General features: G+C 50.3%; 6 protein-coding genes across 6 annotated transcripts; 2 read left to right on the forward strand and 4 right to left on the reverse strand.

Moving 5' to 3' along the window:
• Nucleotides 1–204: 204 nt before the first annotated feature.
• A1O9_06754 (uncharacterized protein) lies at nt 205–4924 on the forward strand (the record flags this gene model as incomplete). The annotated part of the gene is made up of 2 exons (XM_013403702.1): nt 205–320; nt 472–4924. The coding sequence occupies 2 exons, from the start codon at nt 205–207 to the stop codon at nt 4922–4924; spliced, it is 4569 nt and encodes a 1522-aa protein (XP_013259156.1).
• A 1834-nt stretch (nt 4925–6758) lies between these two features.
• A1O9_06755 (large subunit ribosomal protein L31e) lies at nt 6759–7148 on the reverse strand (the record flags this gene model as incomplete). The annotated part of the gene is made up of 2 exons (XM_013403703.1): nt 6759–6971; nt 7041–7148. 2 exons carry the CDS (start codon nt 7146–7148, stop codon nt 6759–6761), a joined length of 321 nt encoding a protein of 106 aa, XP_013259157.1.
• A 790-nt stretch (nt 7149–7938) lies between these two features.
• On the reverse strand, nt 7939–8911 carry A1O9_06756 (nitrilase; the record flags this gene model as incomplete). The annotated part of the gene is made up of 2 exons (XM_013403704.1): nt 7939–8795; nt 8857–8911. 2 exons carry the CDS (start codon nt 8909–8911, stop codon nt 7939–7941), a joined length of 912 nt encoding a protein of 303 aa, XP_013259158.1.
• Nucleotides 8912–9790: 879 nt separating this feature from the next.
• On the forward strand, nt 9791–10578 carry A1O9_06757 (uncharacterized protein; the record flags this gene model as incomplete). Its single annotated transcript, XM_013403705.1, has 2 exons — nt 9791–10066; nt 10120–10578. 2 exons carry the CDS (start codon nt 9791–9793, stop codon nt 10576–10578), a joined length of 735 nt encoding a protein of 244 aa, XP_013259159.1.
• Nucleotides 10579–13299: 2721 nt separating this feature from the next.
• On the reverse strand, nt 13300–15012 carry A1O9_06758 (uncharacterized protein; the record flags this gene model as incomplete). Its single annotated transcript, XM_013403706.1, has 1 exon — nt 13300–15012. The coding sequence occupies one exon, from the start codon at nt 15010–15012 to the stop codon at nt 13300–13302; it is 1713 nt and encodes a 570-aa protein (XP_013259160.1).
• A 3486-nt stretch (nt 15013–18498) lies between these two features.
• Nucleotides 18499–19963, reverse strand: A1O9_06760 (uncharacterized protein; the record flags this gene model as incomplete). The annotated part of the gene is made up of 3 exons (XM_013403707.1): nt 18499–18818; nt 18867–19608; nt 19658–19963. 3 exons carry the CDS (start codon nt 19961–19963, stop codon nt 18499–18501), a joined length of 1368 nt encoding a protein of 455 aa, XP_013259161.1.
• Nucleotides 19964–20325: the final 362 nt, after the last annotated feature.

The following is a 20325-nucleotide window of genomic DNA, read 5'->3' on the forward strand; positions in this document are numbered from 1 at the left end:
TGAACCTCGTCCGCGGGAGACTCGATCTGCTGCTCACAGCGCAACAACTTTCAATCCTTCATCAATTCTCCGCTCCACCTTTGCATCCTTTCTGACAACCCGCTCGACGACCTTCTCATCACGCGTTCGCCTCGATGGTACACTCATATCACTCTCTGTCCTCTTCTACCCTCCTCGTCTGGCACCTCCCAGGCCACCAGTGACATGCCGAAACGTGTCGCTGATGAATACATAACCAAGGATCACGGTTCAATCGCAAATCCTGGTTCGACTCAACCTCAGCCCACAATGCCTACCGCTGCCCAGTTGGCCAAGCGAAAGTGAGTATCAGTTTTCCATTTTCTCGTCGCCCATCACTTTGTTATTCACTGCAATGACCCTCCGCAGCTGCGCGGGCCTGTTCTGAGATTCTTCCGTCCTGAGCATCACCTCCCTACACCAAACTCTGCACTGGCACTGACTTGCATTTAGGATCGCACCGGCAAAAGGCCGCTTAGGAGCCAATCGTTCCTCTCATTCCACCTTCGGTGCAAATCCATCCACCACAACTCAATCCGGAACACAACAGACCTTTGGGAACGTGAATGGCGGCATCACCTTTGGTGCCAGCCAATCCTTTCCTCCTGGCATCACGCCTCAAGGCGGTGGCTTCGACTTTCAAGTCCCTCAGTCAAGCTCATTCACCTTTGGAGCACCCTCGACTGGCGCCTCTAACCCATTCGCAAACCTGAATGGGAACGCGTCGTCCGACACTGGTCAGGATGATATTTCAATGGAAAGTCCTCAGAAGAAGCCCGGTCTAGGCAACACCTTTGGGGTATCGAAAACAGAGAACGACATTCGATCAGGGTTTACTTTTGGTCAACAGAGCCAAACTCGACCACAACCCAATGGAGGCTTCAGTTTTGGCTCTAACCAGTCAGCCCCTGCAAACACCAATGGAGGTGGCTTGTTTGGTAGACCCACGGTGCCGGAAGAGCCTGCACAAAGTAACAATGCATTCGGACAATCACCCCAACCTCAGTCAGCCTTCACTGGCTTTGGTCAAGCTGCCCCTTTACCTCAGAAGCAGGCTTCATTCACTTTTGGTCAAACACCATCTGTACCTAAGAGCCAGGAACCGGCATTCAGCTTTGGGCAAGCTGCATCTGTGCCTAAGAGTCAAGAGCCCGCCTCCAGCTTTGGCCAAAACAACAATAATACAGCCGGTCCTTCGCATGGATTTGGCTTCACTCCAGTCCAGAATACAAACGAACAAAAGCAAACCCCTACTTTTAGCTTTGGTCAACCTGCTCCTCAAACACAAGCTCCTGCATTTTCCTTTGGGCAACCAGCTTCCACTACTCAGAATCAGAGTGGAAACAATACTTTCGGATCACCCAGTCCATCTACGCCATTCACCTTTGGGCAGTCACAGCAGCCTGCGGCGCCCCCAGCAAGCAACCTCTTTGGTGGCTTTAGTACAGCTCCAGTGCAAGAAACGCAAACTACAGCCTCATTATTTGGAAACAATATAGGCAATACTCAACCAGCTGCAGAACCAACCAATGTCAATGCTGCTCCCACCCCGAACCCTTTCGCTGGACTGTTCGGGCAAAACAATAATTCTTCACAAAATGCTCCCAATTCGACTCCGGATTTTAACCCTGTTGCGCCTGCACAGCCATCGCAACCTACAGCCAACCCAGCCGCGGTGACTGGCCCATTTAAGGAGTTGGCGGACGCACCCTTTGGACAAAATGAGGTCTCCGATACATCGATGAACTCCAACTCCTTAACCTCACACACTCCAAGCAGTGGGATGTCTGCCATAGAGTACAGTGGCGCAACGAGTAATCCACCTTCTTTTGCCAATGCGCCGAGTGCACCTCAGCCGCCGCCGTCCAGCCACGGCTTGTTCTCACCGACAACTTCATCCGACCAGCCTCCTCTACCGGTAAGCAACTTCTTTGGAAAACCATCAACCACGCCGACACCTGCGAAGTCATTATTCCCCTTTGGCAATCCCACCCAAACAATGACTTCCGAGCCGACCCAAGAGAAGCTAGGTAAGCCTGAAGTCACGTCGAGAACTCCCATGGCGAAGGCAATCTTTGGTGCGAACTCTGATCCAGAAGCCACTCCTACACAACAGGCCTCGACAAAGAATCTCTTTGTTGGAGGGGCAAGCAGCGACGCGCAAAATGGCCAGGCAAAATCGAAAACGCAATCACAGGCACCTACCAGCCTCTTTGGCACCAAATCTGGTCTGCAGTCAGCACCGGAAACCACTGAAACTAGTCTATTCAATGCAGCTTCGAACGGACAGGATATGGAAGCAACCGAAGATAAGAACACAGATAATCCAGAACGTGTCAAACGTCTGGTCTATACCAAAGCAGCACCGCTTATTCCCAGTCACTTGGGGGCCGAACAATACCGGGAATACGATCGGAATTACCGGTTGCATTCGTTGAATGTCGGGCTTCAAAATAAACTTGCAACCCTTGATCCTCGCAGTCAAGATTTTGACAGTGTGATCCGGCAATATGTCGCTTCACGTGAGAGTATCGATGAATCTTTAGGACTGTATGTGCGCAACGTTGCTGGGATGAAACGTAAGGGAGGTCAGATGGAGGACCAAGATGTCAGTAATCAGCAAAGCAAGAAACAACGCTCAGAAGATGAGCCCCAAGCAAGTGCTATCCCGACCCCAGCCACGGCTGTTCAGGCTAAGCAGTCGACATTTCCTTTCGCCTTCGCCAACACCGACTCTAGCCCTTCAAAGGCTACTTCGGTGCTAAAGGGGATGATTCCCGCAACTACATCTGCCTTTGGTTCAGCGTCTGACGCAACGGGGACACCAAACGCTTCGAATCTTTTCTCGGGATTCACGCCATCCTCTGCAGCCTCCAAACCCGTGAATGTATTCACTAGCCTGTCTTCAGCCGCTCCCTCAAATACCACTAACTTCGATTCTAATGCCAAAAAGTCAGAAGGATCTTCGATGGCATTCGCAGCTGCATCGGTAAATTCTACCACTCCTAGCAAAGAAGCTCCGAAGAAACCTGCCTTCGAGGTACCAAAGTTTGGTGGCGCCAACACGAACTTCATGGCTTCCTTTGGTACACAAGCGAAAGCAAGCGCAGCGAAGCTGGAGAAGACTCTCATGGCAAAGCGCAAAGCTGAGGATTTCGATTCGGATGAAGATGACGAAGAGCAATTTAACAAGAAGCTTCAAGAAGAAAATTGCGCCAAGAAAGAAAAGATCAATTCTATTGCCAAAGCTGGATTCGTCCCATCCTTTGGGGCGACAAGCAGCGTAACACAAGGCACCAAACCCATCTTCAGTTTTGGTGCGGCCCCAGCTCCACCTAAAGAAACTGCCCAAGCTGCCCAGCCCAGCATTGGCTCTAAGACATCTACCTCCACCTCAAATCGATTTTCTGCCATCGAAAAAGCCAATGGCTGGCAGTCAGACTCCGCTAATGACGAGGATGATGATGCTGGAGCGAATGGATCAGGCCACGATGAAGACGAAGATGAAGGAGCTGGTTCTTCTCGCCAGAGCGAAGATGGCGAAGAGGACGATCTTCAAGAGGATGAATCGCCCGAAGGAACTGGAGATAGAGGTGATGACGACTATCAAGAACAAGACGAAGGATCAGGCTCAGATGACGAGTATCAAGATTTCCAATCAGCAATGGCACGAGCACGCCGTCGTGACAATGCAAGTAAAGGAAAAAGCCTTTTTGAACGCATTGAGCCCAATCCCAAACGTGCTAAAGACACTCCAGTGAACGGCATTGAGAGTAAAGCGACTGAAGACTCTGCTAGCCCAATACTTGGTTCAGCGAAGAATTCCACCTTCAAACCCGGGGTCTGGGGAAGTAACATCGGACATTCAACACCGGAAACGCCATCATTTTCGCCACTCACGCCCTCAGGGTCTCAATCGGCGTCTGCTTATAAGCCATCATCTACCTTCAACTTCACTGCAACGCCCGCTGCGACCCTGACTCCCACACCTGGCGCCTCCATCTTTGCTGGCGGATTCACCAAAGGTGGCCCAGTCCCAGGTGAGGGCATGTTTGGCTCAAGGCCCAGTACTCCCAGCAACGCAGAGCCGCCGGCAACTGCTAACAATCTCTCGAAATCTGTGCTAGCATCTCCAGCTGGGACAGATAACACTTGGAAGCAGGGTAATGGTATTTCCTTTGGATCAACGAGCAATGCCGCCCCCACTTTCAAATTCACCTCCTCCACACCTTCTGCGAAGGATTCGTCAAATACCAACTCGTTCGGCACTTTGTTTGGTACCAGCACCGCAGACTCAGCATCTGCAGAGCCGGGAAGGCTAGGCTTCAACTTCGGCGCGCCCAGCGGAACAGCTTCACCAGCTCCAGGGTTCCTGGGTGCTGTCTCACACTTAGGTGGGGGATCAGTAGCTAGCTCGGCAGTGTCATCTCGCGCAACCTCTCCTGGCTTGACAGACAATGAATCAGTTGCTACCAATGAGACTGACGATGCCACGGACGATCCCCAGACCTCGCTCATGGATTCTCGTTCGGGAGAAGAGAATGAAACATGCCTTTGGGAAGGCCGCTCGAAAGCACTCATGTTCGTCAATAAAGAGGCGGCTGAAGGTACCAAACTGAAACCAAACGACTGGAACTCAATGGGTGTAGGCCAAGTCCGTGTTTTGCAAAACAAAGACACGAAAAAGACACGGATTGTGTTCCGTGTTGAACCGAGTGCCTCAATCTTGATTAACTCTCATCTACTTGAGAGTTCTGATTATGAGAGTGTTCCCTCTGCTAAAAGTGGTGCTGTCAGAGGAACGCTATTCTACAAGGAGAACCTCACAAGATGGGTTTTCAAAGTCAAAACTCCAGAGATGGCCAACGCTTTTGCCAAAGCGTTGGAGGACAACAAGAAGGCATAAATGCTCATCTAGTGTTGTTCTACAATCTACAACCAATGGATTACAATTGTGATTGTTTGCAGGTGTTCAGGGACTGAAAAGTCAACGTGCTGAAATCCGAGGTGATTGAGTCGGGTGTTCAGCTAATGCATAGCATGTTCCAGACTTAATTCAGCGCAAGGCAAGAACAAAATTCGCAAATTTGCACAGCGTGGGAGTTGGGAAATTGATGCCTTTCCGCACTTTTTAAACATGTACAGCACACATGGGCTCCTTTTGTTAATGCTCATTTTCACGTCATCAGTGGTCGTTGGGAAGGAAGTCGATATACGAAATTGAGAGATAGCTCTTGTGGCATGTCTAGAGGAAGCCTCGATATACTTCGAATCGCTCAAGAAAGAACGCCAAGGGACGGTTTGGAATTCTTTCAAACAGGAGAGTCTGAGCTCGGGCCTCGAAGGCACCTCACAGATGTTCGCAAATCTGATGTCCCAGACGAACGGCATCGCATTTCGGGCCGTGTGCACGAGATATTGTCCATCTGGTGGATGAAACACCTTTTGATTAAAGCAGCTTCTCGACAACGACGGGAGAAAGGTGCATAATGTGAGCATTGATCAAAGGATATGGTGTCTGGATTGAATCGCTCTCATATACTTGTCGTTTTCCATGATTGGTTTGAACTCTGACGACTTGCCTTTTTGAGCATGCTCGTCATCGAGCTCCCACTTGGGAATCTCAAGTTGTATGCTAGCTGGCTCTCCTCTCATCATGATCTCGAGATTCAGGGCACATTCTCTATGTTCATTTTGCTGGATTCAGATGGACACAGGCGGACAAGAACCTCCTCTCTGCCCCTGGGAGAAGAGGGCTAAACACGAATAAACGATTTTTCGAAGCGAGGAGATATCGAGATTGATGGTGGTGCTGACCAGGTCCAAGATGCGAGAGAGTGAGCATGGTTGGAATGAATAGTGTCTTTTTAGATCTTGAAGCCCCCAAGAAAATCCAAAGAGAGGAAACCTTATTAGCTGGGCTCTTTGTCTTCCTGCCTAATTCGCAACACTGATGAATGTGCTTTTCAAGGCTAGTTTTTATGTTTCTGGATTTTTTTGATTCCCTTTTTGCTTGCCTGCAGTCAGCTAAAATCCGGGGCGCTCTCGTGCACATGCTTAAGATGATCGCTGTAAACCCTACTATGCGCTCAAATAGGCAGGCCAACTACCCTTCACACTGCATTGACTACAGTAGGTAACGGGCTTGCAAGTCTTCGCCGATTGCCCGCCCCTGGTATCATTAGAACGAGTGACAGTCATGCATGTCGAGGGAGATTTGGACAACAATGAGAATCAAGGCAACTGAAACGAGGGAGGGGAAACATGATGGGATTTAGTTTCATGAACTGAGGCTCAGCTGGGTATTTGATTTGCTTTTGGTTGACATTCCCCTGACCATACCGCCATCTGGAAGTCTCGCGGAGAAAGCTGAACTAACAATTTCCATTCAGACAAAGCCCTAGGTGGAAATGAGAAGACGGTGGTGAACAACCAAGCCCAAGGCGCTTTCTTGCTCAGTCAGCGCTTCCCTCTTGCACTCGGCCGTTGCGTCAGGCCGCTCCAGATTAAAAAAATTAGAAGGGCTTTCTGCATTGATCATTTCTGCAGCGAGGCGCAACGAAAACAGTGAAAGCGCTCTCCATTTTCGTTGTCTTCTCCATCTCTCAGGCATGCATGCACAGGCCTCCCTTGCAACTTTGCTCGGCTGATCTCCTCTCCACAAGATCCTCTAGTAGATTCATGTTGCGTTCGTCCGCGACTGCCGTTCGGTAGGACACAGCCATCGGAGCAGTGTGGGTCTACGAGTCCTCGACCACGACGGTATGCAGACCCTTGGCCTCACTTTCCTTGACGTTGACGGCCTGGACGTAGCTGTACAGCTTCTCCTTGGCCCCCTCTTCGTCGTTACGCTTTCGGCTGATGCGCACACGCAGGCGGAATGGTACGCCCTTGATACCGCTCTCCCACACCTTCTTGTTCAGTTGAGGGTCTAGGCGGACGTCTTGTGTGCCCTATTTTGGTTCGATGGTTAGTGGATGCAGCAGACCGATGGAAGATGAGGGGGGAAGGGCGAGACATACCATAGCCAGCGTGGCGAACTTGCGGATCTCCTTGATCGCACGGGGTGCTCGCTTCTTGAAGGCAACGCCGTGAACCTTGAACACATGTATAATCAGTCTTCCGTCCATAATGCTTGTACAGATGCGGTGTGGGAAAAAATCGAAGAAAGGGTCATCCAAGGTCGAAACAAGCCATTCGGGTGGACTTCATAAAACTGATTTCCTCCTCTTGTGTTAGGACCTTTTTCTCTCGAATGGTCCATTTTTCACCCCCATCATTGTGGGTTTGGGATTTGTGGGTGGATGAAGAATATCCAAGGTGTTTCACGTCAAGGCAGAGGAACATACTCGCTTGTGCAGGTGGATGGTGTACTCGCGGGCGACAACATCGGAGATGGCTGAGCGAGTCTTCTTCGGCGTTGTCTTCTTAGGCTGTGTTTTTGGGTTATCTTTGGCCATTTTGTCGGTTCTGGGTTTCGCTCAAATGTTAGCTTTCTCTTAGAACTTCTAAATTGACCAAGACGGAGAATCTTGTGACAGAAGCACAGGGTTTCGGGGATGGAGAATTGCGACCCTTACATTGTAGATTAATCAACAAGAGACGAAGAAAAGGGTGCCGGTGGCTTTGCTGAGTCGAACTGCTAAAGACAATCGTGGGATTGAATTTGGGCGCAGTTGCAATCAGCTTCGTGAAAAAGTGTGGGCTAACACGAATCAGGCATGGGCTGAAGCCAAGATTTCAGTCACGTGGATAGTATCTCAATCCTTGGCGAAGACAGAAGTATTACTGAGAAGAGCCACATGGATTCAGTACCAGAATGTCATCAAGCACGTCTATTAGGAGTTTACACGATAATGGGAGTCAATGTCTTCGCAAAGAAGCCATATTGGCTATCTGGTGAATAGAGGCAAATGGCTGCTATTTGATCTCGTTGCTCTCGTCCTCAAAATTCACTTTCCCAGCACTCACATCGGGGTAGACATCGAACCTTCGCTGTGTGTCTATCGGAATACCTTTCCGTGTCTCTTCAATGTTTTTGCCGTCAACTTCAGCGTATATTGTGGTCTCGGACTCCTCAGCTTCACACAGTATATCTGCGTTTGCGTTAACCACCATAGAATGGCCATAGGCATGATAGGTGGCCTCCATGTCTCTTGCAGGGCTGCACATAGCCACGTAGATCTGATTATCCACTGCCCTGGCGCGGGTTAGTAGTGTCCAGTGCATAGGGCCCGTCGTGGTGTTGAAAGCTCCAGGGTAGACCATCAAGAATGCGCCCTTTCTTGCAGCGATCATAGCCAATTCTGGAAACCGTACATCATAACATATTGCCAAGCCAACCTTACCATACTCTGGCATGTCAAACAGGGTCACTTTGTTTCCGGCAGACAAGACTTCGCTTTCTCTAAACGTTATCTTGCCAGGAATATCAATATCAAACAAGTGTGTTTTCCGATGTGTGGCTAGAAGCTGCCCAGTCGGCGAGAAAACGAAAGAAGTATTGAAATATTGTTTGGTCTCTGGCACAAACTCGGGGATACTTCCACCGACTAGATAAGTTTTTGTCTCTGCGGCAACTGATGATAGCATATGCCATGACGGGGATTTCTCCTGAGATGGAGGAGACGGGAGAACGGTCTCCGCATATTTGGGGAAGTATTGGGTGCCATAGGGAGAATTAAAACATTCAGGAAGGACGATGAGAGAAGCGCCAGCTTTCGCTGCCTCTACTACTTTGGAACGCGCATGTGCTAGATTCGCGGTCTTATCGGCTCCTATACATGTGTCAGGGTTATTCCCAGATAGAAGTGCAAGGAAAGGGCACTCACCACTTACCTGAGGCTAATTGGATCAGTGCCAATTTCAATGGTTTCTTTAACACTGTTGTCATGGTGCCAATTAATGGGAGACGCTCCGATGAGAAGCTCCAGGGGCTGATCCAGTGGATTCGAAACACCTTCTCGAAGAAATGCCAGAATCAATGTGCGTAGCTGATGGATGCTTTGTGTTCTCAATCTGGTTTACACTGCGGCGAGAGAGGCTTCAACTTGCGATCTCCGTGAACATTGTGGAAAAATGACGAAATGATGCTCGAAGCGGAAAGAAAGCCGAAGGCCAGTGTAACAGTGTTCTTCTCTTCCGCTGTGGTCCACCTCTTCTGGACTCTTGACTCTTGACTCTTGATCACTGGTCCAGAGTCCGAATGCTCAGACGCCTGAGAATACCCGTGCCGACCACTATGGAGTTCGCATCGTCTGTATGTACAGATCCGTCCAAGGAAATAACAATGCTGTCATGCAGACCTTTCGCACGATAGAAAAGGTAGGCAAGGCTGTGAAAGCAAACAAAAGCCAAAGGCAGGCGGCATGTGAACTCGCAGATACAGAGTTTTAAAGGCGAAATGACCATGCAACTGGGGACCGGGAAAGGACGTGATGAATTGGGAGAGCACCTTCCACGCGACTCAAACTTCAGTCAGGTGAGGCAGGACGCACCTTCCCGTTCCTCCCACGGACTCCAAGTGTCGCTTTGTCTATTCTCTACCCAAACTCTTTCTCATTTCTGCCTTTCTACTATTTGTCTGCTTCAACCTCCAGATTCCTTTTGCTTGGAACCCTTCAAGCTCTCAGCTTCAGTCTCTTCTCATCTTTCTTAAGCCCCTCCATCTCTTACCCAGGTAAGGGTCTGACACTGTCTAAGCATCTGGCAAGTATACTGATTCTCACCTGAAACAGGTCATCAGACTTCGCTCTGAACACAGACGAGAGCAATGGCTGCCGACACCGATGCTGCTTGCCCTGTGGCGGAGTTAAAAGGCGCTCCTAATGGAGAGCCCACTACCACCAAACCTGAGCCTCTGAACGTTGGAACCCCCAAATTCGACGCTAATCATGAGGCCGCCCTCAAATCCACCTTGGTGCTAGCCCAGCAAGTCAGTTCTGACAACCATGCATCTCGTGTTCCCCGTGACATTCCAGCCGCTGAAGCTATCAATATGGCTGTCCTCATCACCAGCATGGTACGCATGCTCAATGCATCAACTGTGGTAGGTTGCCTCCAATACCCTGTCTATCATAGAACATGCTAAAGAACCTGAAGTCAAATAATCTCATTGTCCGAGCTGCTGCCTATATAGAAGGAGAAGATCATTTGAAAGCCGGTCATGCTCTCCGACAAGCACGGTCTGATCGTCGTAACCAAGGCTACAGACAACCACGGCACCAAATCAACGGCATCGCCCCCGGACAAGATGATGCACAGGTACTCAATGGTCTTGATCCGAACACTGCAGTCACCACAAATGGAACATCCAACAAACCTTCAAGCTCGAAGCAGGAGAATGTGAAGATTGACACCGAAGAGCAAGGCAAGCAACTTGATCCATCGACTCAAAAGCCAAAGAAGAAAGGCACTTGGCAGCATCGTCATCAAAAGCCAAGGAAGGGCAACAATGCCGCTACAGCAAATCACAATACTGCAGAAGTAACTGTAGTGAATGGTTCAACTGAATCGAAGACTACCGTTGTTTCCCCCAACCATATCAAGCCCCTTGAGTAGCAAGGTACTGAGCAAGCAAATACCGAGGGCCAAGGCACTTTCAATGGTCACGCCTCGATTCAGCCAATTGCCAACAACAAGGTGGGCGATGACGAAGACCCTCAGCACCGAAAACATCTTTAGACAGTTGTCGAGCCAGAAGTTGAACCCAGCAACAAGGCGGCAGTGTCTCAGGATAGGAGTGTCAGTGATGAAGCAGGATTATCATCAGGAATATTTAACCTTTCACGGCACTTGGAATGTCTCTGAACCACGCAATTAAGCACCGGAAAGGACCAGCCAAACGATGATGGTGGATCAGAATTATGTCTCGTAGGAGTCAAGGAAACACTATTCGAGCTATGAAGAGCCAGCTTGGTAAAAGAGCAGCACAGAATCACCTAGGTTGACAGTTCTAGTATTCCAACAGAAACCAATTCTCCGTATGCGATAGACGAATCCCAGACAGCGAACATTCAAATCGAGTGCCCTTGATATCTGAAGCATTCAACATACAATAGCTATTACAATATCTGTGTAGGCTTCGTATGAGTCAAGTCGTCAGCAATGACTTGCTCTATGTGGCAAGACCTATGCATCCAATTTATGATTAAATACTGGCGAAGCAAGATTCTGGACGGCAAAATCTTTAGGATCATCGCATCGATAGCGCCAGCGCCCTTTCATTAATCACTCTCATCATCAATTTCATCTCAATTTCATCTTGAATGCTGCCTCACGAAAAACCGGGGCCTCGCTCAATAATATCAAAGTCGTCGTCGTCTCCGGGACTACGGCCTCCGCCTGCCCAAGGTCCACCTCCACCTCGCCCTCTCCGCGGAAGCATTCTCTCCGTCCACGCCATCCCTGGTCCTCCTCCACCAGGGCTGCCGCCGACGCTGCTGAAGCCACCGAAGCCAAACGGCGACGGCGGCGGCGGGCCGGGTGGAGGATTATCCCACGATCTGCCTCTCCCCTCCATTACCCCCGGTCCACCATACCACCCTGGGTGATGCGACGCTCTGCGTCCAGGTCCATCAGGGCCAGGAGGACCTCCTCCTCCTCCAGCCAAGCCCCAAAATCCACCACCAGGACCACCAGGACCACCACCACCCAACCCCCCCGACGGCGACGGACGTGGCGGAGGGCCCGGGACAAATCCTCCACCGCCACGACGACGCCGGCGGCTACCTCCTTTTTCAATGATATAGCCCGCTTGTTGCATCGCGGCATCCGAGTTCTTGATGTAGCAGTAGTAGACGAAGATCAGCATGATGACGAAGCCCGAGGCGACGGGGATCCAGATCTCCGGATGTGTTTCGCTCATTGTTTCGCGGTATGGGGCTGTTGATTGGTCTGGAGTTGGGAACTGGGCTTGGGCTATGAGAAGATTGTCGGAGGTGGAGGATCGCAGGAGGTGTGTGCGTTTATGCGGATGCGGCTCGAGGAGGAGGTAGTCGGGGGTTTCAAGTGCCGCCGCTTGGGAGTACTACTCTTAGCAGTAGGAGGGGCCTGTGTCTATTGAGAAGGTGGATGAAGCTGGAAGCGCGTGAAGTGTAAAGTAAAGATGAGTAATAGAATGAATTGTTCAGGCATAGACGTTGGCTGAAGTGATGTAAATCGAGTTGATGACAACGACAACGACAACGACAACATTAAAAGTAGTTTTGAACAACTTCAATGCTCTTCTCCTCTCCCAATATTGTGTCCTCTGCTCGAATGTGCAAACGGAACGACTTATCAGCACCCACAGGTTTCCCCTGCGTTTGTTTTGCACCCCAAGTGTGTTGCTCTACAAACAGATTGGCATCACACAAACATGGACCATCTCCCAGTAATTTGCCATACCACGATTTGGGAGTGGCGAAATTGGGCTATGCCTCTGGGCTTTATATTGGACTTGATTGCTGCCTGAGCGGATCATAAACGCCAGCTCGCTCGTGAATATGATGAGTGAGATGAGAGAATGATTCGCTTCAAGCCTGAGAAATACTGGTAGCGTCTGTTCTGATATCTCCACAATTGATTTATGAAATTCGATGCTTCAAGTCAATAGCCGCGGTTGACAGTGGCCAAAGGCAGCATTCTCTCAACTCTTTTTACCCAGTAGAGCAATTGGGATTCCGTGGACTGCAGGTGGTCCTCAGTCATCCATTGAGCAAGTGCCGTATGATCGACAACCGCTCTGAGATAAGCCATAATAAGTCTTGCAGCAAACGCCAACCGAGAGAAATGTCATTGGTGATTGACGGATAACATCTCACAGACGGCCGTTTGAAATTCGGAATAAGGCCATCTAAGGCCACGGGATTCTTGATTGTGGCATGTTAGACTGGACAGGCAAATTGGAAACTCTCTTCGAATAGAGCGATCGTTCAGAGTGCAGTGGTCGATGCTGGTCGAGCTGAATGGTCGTTAGCTCAGTTGTTCTCACGGCCAGACTAATCCAGGCTGTCCAACCGTTTCATTGAGCCCAACTCGATCTCTTCTGTTCAGGCCCATCCCCAAGCGACCGAGCTTAATCAATTTTTTTCGTCACATAGTGAATGTGTAGACAGTGAGACGGGCGACTGGATGACGTAATGGAAGTCAACCGAATTACTTTCGTCTGGAACAGGTTTTCTCTCGCAGAACGGGTAAAGCACATCCTCATTTCACGATCATGAAATACATTGAAAATGCTGAGTTCGCAACGTCGATGATGACTGTCTAGACTGAGTAAATTCGGAATATCGTATTCGTTCAGAAAATGATGTTTGGATAACCCTCCAGGTCCTCGGGATGATACATCGCAGCGAAGTCAGCCTCGCTTATCGCTCCATAGGCAAAAGCATCAAGAGCAGTCATTGAATTGTGTTCAGGAATGATGTATTGAGCCGTACTTGAGAACAGTGGCATATGTTGACCAGGCATTTGTGAGTTAACGCCAGAATGTGATGTATGATTTCCATGCTGTTGACGCTGTACTTCCGACCGGTGCGGTTTCTTCTCCTCCGCAGGTGGGATTTTCTGCTTCTCGATGCTCGATGGCGGCGCAGTCAGCAGGAAAGATGACGCGCGAGGGGATGTTGAAGTGATATTCGCCGGGATAGTGTTAAAGGATGGGATATCGCAATACAATTCTGGGAAGCGTTGAAAAATGTCCGGACCCATAGTCCAACTCTTGATATCCCGAAGACGCTCGTCAAAGTGTGGTGAAACCTTGTACAAGCCGGTTTCAATCTCACGTGTATAGCAATCTCGAAATTCGTAGGGCCACAGAACACGGAGAGACTTGTTGAACAGGTGCCAGAACTCATTACCACAGTAATCATGTTCACCGAAAATGAATCGTTCACGTAGTCCAGGCCAGGCAAAATAGTCAATGGCATATGAATGTGCGATCTTCTGCGCTGGTCGTTTATTGTACCAGGGAGGCAGACGCGAGTAGCGATAGGACGTAGATTCGGTGTGGAACTGCAAGAGACTGTGCATCGCTCTTAGAATGGCTAGGCGTTCTGTCTGGCCGCAGGATCTGAACAGTATCTGATCAATTCGCCGTAGAATCTGCCAAGAGGGGTGAAGAGGGCCCCTCCTTGCAACAGCATCCCAACCCTCAAGTACTGCTCGAACAGGTACATCATCGGCCACCGCATCAGACGTGGGTTCAACTTCTTCAGGCCAATCAAAGCGTTCGCTCAGCACTTCATTAGCATAACGCCAGTAGTTTCCCCGCCAGATTGACTTTTTGCCTGGCATGATAAAGTCATCATGGTGGTTTTGACAGGAGCAACCATTCAAAGGTTGATCCCAGTTCTTGGCATATGAAGAAGGCATCAAGGTTGGATCATGGAAGGCTTTGGACTGTACCAATGCCTGGCTCGTTGACTGAGGACTGTCACTGTCCAAACGGACAACCTGTGGGCCAAATAATATTTCTTGCGCGGGCAGGACGACGCTTGGGGAAGGAGAGAAGGTGGCAAGTTCAAAATCGATTGGTTGGCTGGGCTCTGGTAGTTGATCGTTAAGATGCGCAGGCGCAGTCTCGCACAAGGAAGCGATGCTCGGTTTCCGCTCCTCTATATCATTGCTGGCCCAGATGACTTGAGCGGAATTGATGTGGGAGGATGAGTCTTGCCTTGGGGGCTCTTGATCCGGCTTGGTGGGTTTGTGTACATCCATGGCCTTTTGAATATCCTTCAAGGTCCTAGACATCAGATCTCGCTCTGCCTCAATCTCTTGCAATTGTTTCATTAATGTAGCAACTTGTCCACTGGAGTCCTGCCGTCTAAAATCCTCGACCAAGCCTTCGAGATAGGCGATGCGGGTTTTCGTGCGTTCGCGAGCCTGACGCTGACATCGTCTGTCGATTTCTCGTTTCTTGAGGCGACGAGAGGAGACACCTTGTCCATCTTGCGGATCTGCAACATCGGCACCATTTGGGCGTTGGAGGGTTGCCGTAGTACTAGCAGACATGTTGTGCGGCTGAGTAAGGCTTTTCGCTCGGGTATCATGAGCAGTTGAGGGAGTGAGTCTCATTGCCACTAGGCAAACGTGATAATTAAAGAGACATGGTGTAGAGAGGAATATCATGTGGAAGAATTAGGTTGTGTTCGGGGATGGCATGGTGCAGAGGACCGCGGTGTGGCATTGGGCGGGACGCTGACCACCGCCTCGACCCTCGACTTTCAACCCCAGACTTCCAAGATCAAGAGCCGCCCACAGCCCGATACGCGGCACCGACAATCGTCGTGCGTCGGGATGATAGACTTTCCCTCGGTGTCGGGCCAGGGCCAGGTGAGAGGAGGAGAGGGGAGGTTACTAGTGGAGGGGCGTTTGGATGGGCGAATCATTACTGGAGGAAGAAAATGGCAGAGTGACAACCACCAACAGGCAAGGTTCACTAGATCCATATAGGGGCTAGAACAGACCAAGACAAGCCTTGCTAGCGCCTGCTAGCTCCTTTAGCACCGTCGTTGCTCGCCCTGTTTGCTCCAGGCATTGCGTGCCCCGGCCTTGGCAGGCATCCACTAACGCCTGCTCTTTGACGTTAGACGCTGACTACGATTGCCTCCTTTTTGCCACGAAGTCATTGAATGTCGCAAAGTCGAAAGGTGAAGAATTTGGCAGATAGCAGCTGTCAATTGCCAGCTTCGGATCGACATCTTCGACTAAAATCGTTCAAGCCCCCTCTTGAATCTCGAGTTCAGCTTGGATCGATCCAACTAGTGGGTGATCCGCGCCCGCGTGGCGAGCCGGGCAAGCGATGTGGCTTGACACTTGCAGATCCCAGAGCCCACAGTGAGCAAGAACATCGGATGTGTCAATGTGGTACTATATTTCCGCAGTGTTCATGCTCACGAACCGCGAGCAAGATGGTCCAGCCCTTTTATCAGGTTTGCTGAAAGGGACGAGGTACCGAGTAGTGGCAGGTTCGCTCCCGACAAACTTGGCTTGTCAGTGGAATTTTAGCCTCAGTTTCACAGTATCATCCCAGCCTTGTGCGGCCTGCACCGAGGTGCCTGATACCCAGTGTCACTCCGGACCTCCCTTAGTCAGCACCTACCTTGGTTCATACTGGGAGCATACCACGCTTGCTTTTCCTGGGGAAGCTGAACTTTCAAATATACTCCGTATGCATTATGGAGTATGCCGTCCCTTGACTTCTGAACATTGCAATCCGTGCCGTCAAGACGGCCAACTGCAGGTTTCAGGGGCCAACCAGGGTCTCTCCCTTCACCCAAAGGTCACTCTACGTTCCCGCTAGCTTTTGCGTCAACACAATTATTTCGATCTTCACGGATGAGCAACCATCGAACGGTCAATCAACCACCGTAGACGGCGTGGTGCACTTAGGCTAGCACAACCTGGCCTATCAGCTGCTATTCGCACCACAGTATGGAACAGCCGGAAGACCCTGGTTCGAATCCAGGCGCTGTCGATGAGGTCTGACTCTTCTCTTGCTCTTTAGCTTTCTTTCTTTTCTGTGGAACGAGTCCGACAAGCCATGGAGGAGAAGAGCTTTGCTTGGGCATTTCAGTCGAGCAGAAGGATCAAGGCATGGATGCTGGTGATGAGCGCGTAGCGAGTGTAGAATGTCAGAAGTCTCAAAAAGTTGAACTGAAGAAACGAATACTTTCACTCGACCAAAATTCCAATCGTAGACCATTCATTGCATCACCGTCGTCCATGACCATCCTTGCCTCAGGGTACCCAGGTACCTGGTGATATGGTCTCCCCTTCGCCTCCCATCCTTCACCTTACCAGCTCACCAACCTACTCTCCCTCTGCACCAACGACTCCTCCACCCAATACGCCCCCAATGCCCTTGCCCTAGCCTTGCCTTAGTCTTCCATCTTCCATATCGGCATCCACCATGCCCATGACAGCCGACAACAACTTGAATCTTCTTTTCATCACAAACACCACCGAAATAGTCACACATTCAACCAACCGGGGCCAACCGTGTTGAGGATCCTGATCCTCTCACTTCATCATTGCGGCGGTATAGTGCAGTGGTTAGCATCTCCTTTTCCCATAGAACTTCCTGGAAAATGTCTCGGCTGCCTGTCTTCAGGGGTCCTGAGGCGTGGATTGGGGAGTGCCCCTCAAGAGGGAACCTGAGGAGGACCTTGGTTCGAATCCGAGTGCCGCCACCATCTTGCTTTTTGGTTTTTTGGTGTTCTTCTGGAGAGATATTATGGTGTGAGTGAATTTTGTGGTAGATCAGTTGCCTTAAAAAAGACCATCGTGCGCTTGTCTGCCTGCCCGCGTGGAATCAATGAAGAGGGAAGCAACTAACCGATAGACCGCATAGCTCACACACGTTCTGTCTCCCACCGATGATATCTCCCTCACCGTCTATCTTCCGATTTTGAAGGCACCTACCGATATACCTAACCCGAGGACGCTGGTTGGTTGGACAGGAAAGATTTGCCCTTGCAGTTCGTTCACGCAGCAGTCGGTCATTCAAACCAAGGAAAAGGACGACCTCTTTTCTTTCTCACACTTACCGTGAGTCTGCTATGCACGGAGCCTGCTTAATCTTGCCGACTGTTCATCAGGCACACAATCAAGATCGAATTGCACTCTGTCAGAACCTTATCCTCCAGGCCTTGGCTTCCAGGATACGTACATTATTCGCTTCAGGCTTTGACAACCACAGAAACATTTTCCAGGTTAGAAATACATGCACCCACCAACAGATGGCAAGTATTGATATGTGTATTTGTGTATGTGTGCGTCGACACTCGAGACTCATCTCTTTTGCATGCCGCGCTCCGAGGTTGCTGCTTCTCATTTGAGAGACTTTCAAGGAAGTCACGTACTTACTTGACTCGCTCTACCCAATCTATCTATAGTATCACCGTTGTGGTTGTATGAGATTTCTGTAGCGTCACCATGGAATACTCACACCATTATCAGAAGAATTTACACGTCAGGTCCGAAAACGAACAACTTGCAGAACGTTGGTAAACGTGGGCAAAGATGACAGGGTGAAAAAAGGTAATCCCAACCGAAAGTCTTGGTTCGCGCACCACGACCCCCACCTGCAACTTCACATTCCGGCTAGAGCAAGCGGAGACTCTGGAGTTCTTGCCAATTGGGATAGGCTATCTACTAAGTTTACCAGACCGACTGGGACGGCATCACTAGGTACAGAATGTCTGCTTTCATTCTCATTCATAATCCTCCTTCCGTGTACACCGCCATGGTAGTTCATCGTGGGTGTGCATCACAGTCCGCAAGATTTGCTCGGGTGTCTTCCGTCGTCAATTCGCCAGTTCGTCATTCGCCATTTCATCCGCAGGATTGGCCGCTCAGCTCGGCCTTCGATTACACACATCGCATATCATCGTTTGCCCAGTACGCTTTCGATACCCTATTGTTAGGGGCTCTTATCTGTAAGATATCATGTCCCTGACGGGACGGCGGGCTTGGTGCAGGCCTGATTTCAACAGGTCAACGCTTTCTCGAAACTGTCTGCCACCCATCAGAGTCAGTGCCCTTTCTGGGGCGGGCGGTGGCACCTGGGACGGACTTAGGAGTAGGGTTATATCCTCGACCACCACTTGATGCCGACTTTCCACTATCACTGCGCTCTCGAGGAGCCGCTCCGGGGACTGGATAGGGGATCTGCGTGATCAGGTTCATTGGGCGTTCACATGGATCATGTGAAAAGCCAACTTGGACGTCCTGGTAAGGTCCTCGCTCTCGGGACAACTGGATAAACTCATCGCGAACTCGTCGGGCAATGACTGTGGCAGTAAAGACAACCGTGGCTAGGCACACTTGTTAGTTGGAAGGTGACTATCTTCACTTGGACTTACCATTTCCGGTGTTGAAAAGCCAAACAAGTATGACATTATGTCCGCCGACTATGTCATGAATATCTTTAGTAAAACGCTCCTTGGTCATACCATTGGTGAAGAGCTGCTGGCGCGCGAATGTAAGACGCCGCCGCTCGTTGACAGGAGGGGCCATGCGTAAGAGATCAGAGTTCTCCGGATACGGTGAACCAAGTCTGACCTCGGTGCTTGGTCCAAACAATCCAACGCCCAGTTCTCGCTGGGATCGTTCTTCTTCGTCAGCCAACAAGATCGCCGAGCTGGCATGCTGGAAAATGATACACACAGCCTCATGCTCATGGACATAGATCACCGAGAAGATGGCACCGGCGGTGATGCGGTCCGTAGCATTTTGTACATGTCTGCTTCTGTTCCAACCATAAATCCATGCGCATCTCATGTCCTCATCTTGACCAAGGGGCTGGACAGCAACCTCGTCGGTTACATGTCGCTTCAAACCGTCAGAAGGCCGGAACTTGACCAAGCGGTTGTTAGCAGGTATGTCTGTTGCAGCAACAGCGGCCCAGGTGGATGCGTGGACGGTTGCATGAGGGAGAGACGTGGTCCGACAGGTGGTGACCTGACCAGGGTTTGCTGGAGGTGCGGACTTGATCTGGAACTTTTCTATACCCCAAGGATTGGTGGTTCGGTTGAACGTGTCAAGCATGGAGTGGACATCTCGAGCGATGCCATTCGCTGCTTCATTTTCATCCTGGGCGCGAAACTATTTCTGATTAGTCCAGCGACCTGCAGATTCGCAGAGCGGAACCTACATGGTCCACCACGCGACGCAGGCAATCGAGCGCCTCAGCCATCACATCGCTGACATGATTTGGATCTGGGCTCTTGCCAAAGGTCATCATATCCTGTATTGGTGCCTGATCAGCAATGCGGTTCCTCCGGGGGGGAAGAACGATCCAGGCGTTGGACGAAGAGATGTGATAGGAACAACAAACCTCCGAGTTCTCGCTACTGATGTCGCTGTAGTAAAGAGAAGGTGGTGAAGCAGGGTAGGTGGAAGTGCTACCGAGACTGTAGCGCGAAGAAAGTGGTGGGCGGTAAGAGGACTGGAAAGACATGGTGAAAGTGAAGTGATTGATATGATCAAGCAGGTCACAGGCCAGGCAGTCAAACAACAAACTCCAGAGAACAGTACCCTTCAGGCTCAGGGCAAGTCAGATGGTATGTCACTTGCGTGTGTAATCTTCAGATGAACAAAGAAATCCAGCAAGAGCTTGCCAGTCCAGGTCCAAATGGAAAGCAGATCGTCTGAGAGAATCAATCCAACAGAAGCAGCTACCCGATACCTAGCTGGGTCTCTCCTTTGCTGTGCTGTACTGTATCTCTAACAAAGACCACCGGGGAAAAGGCGAAAAAAGGCAAATGTGGAATTTGTTTGCTTCCTCAGTTCAACTCGGGGAAATTCATCTCATCATATTTA

Source organism: Exophiala aquamarina, assembly GCF_000709125.1.
Source record: "Exophiala aquamarina CBS 119918 chromosome Unknown aczIA-supercont1.5, whole genome shotgun sequence".
In the NCBI taxonomy this organism is placed as follows: Eukaryota; Fungi; Ascomycota; class Eurotiomycetes; order Chaetothyriales; family Herpotrichiellaceae; genus Exophiala; species Exophiala aquamarina.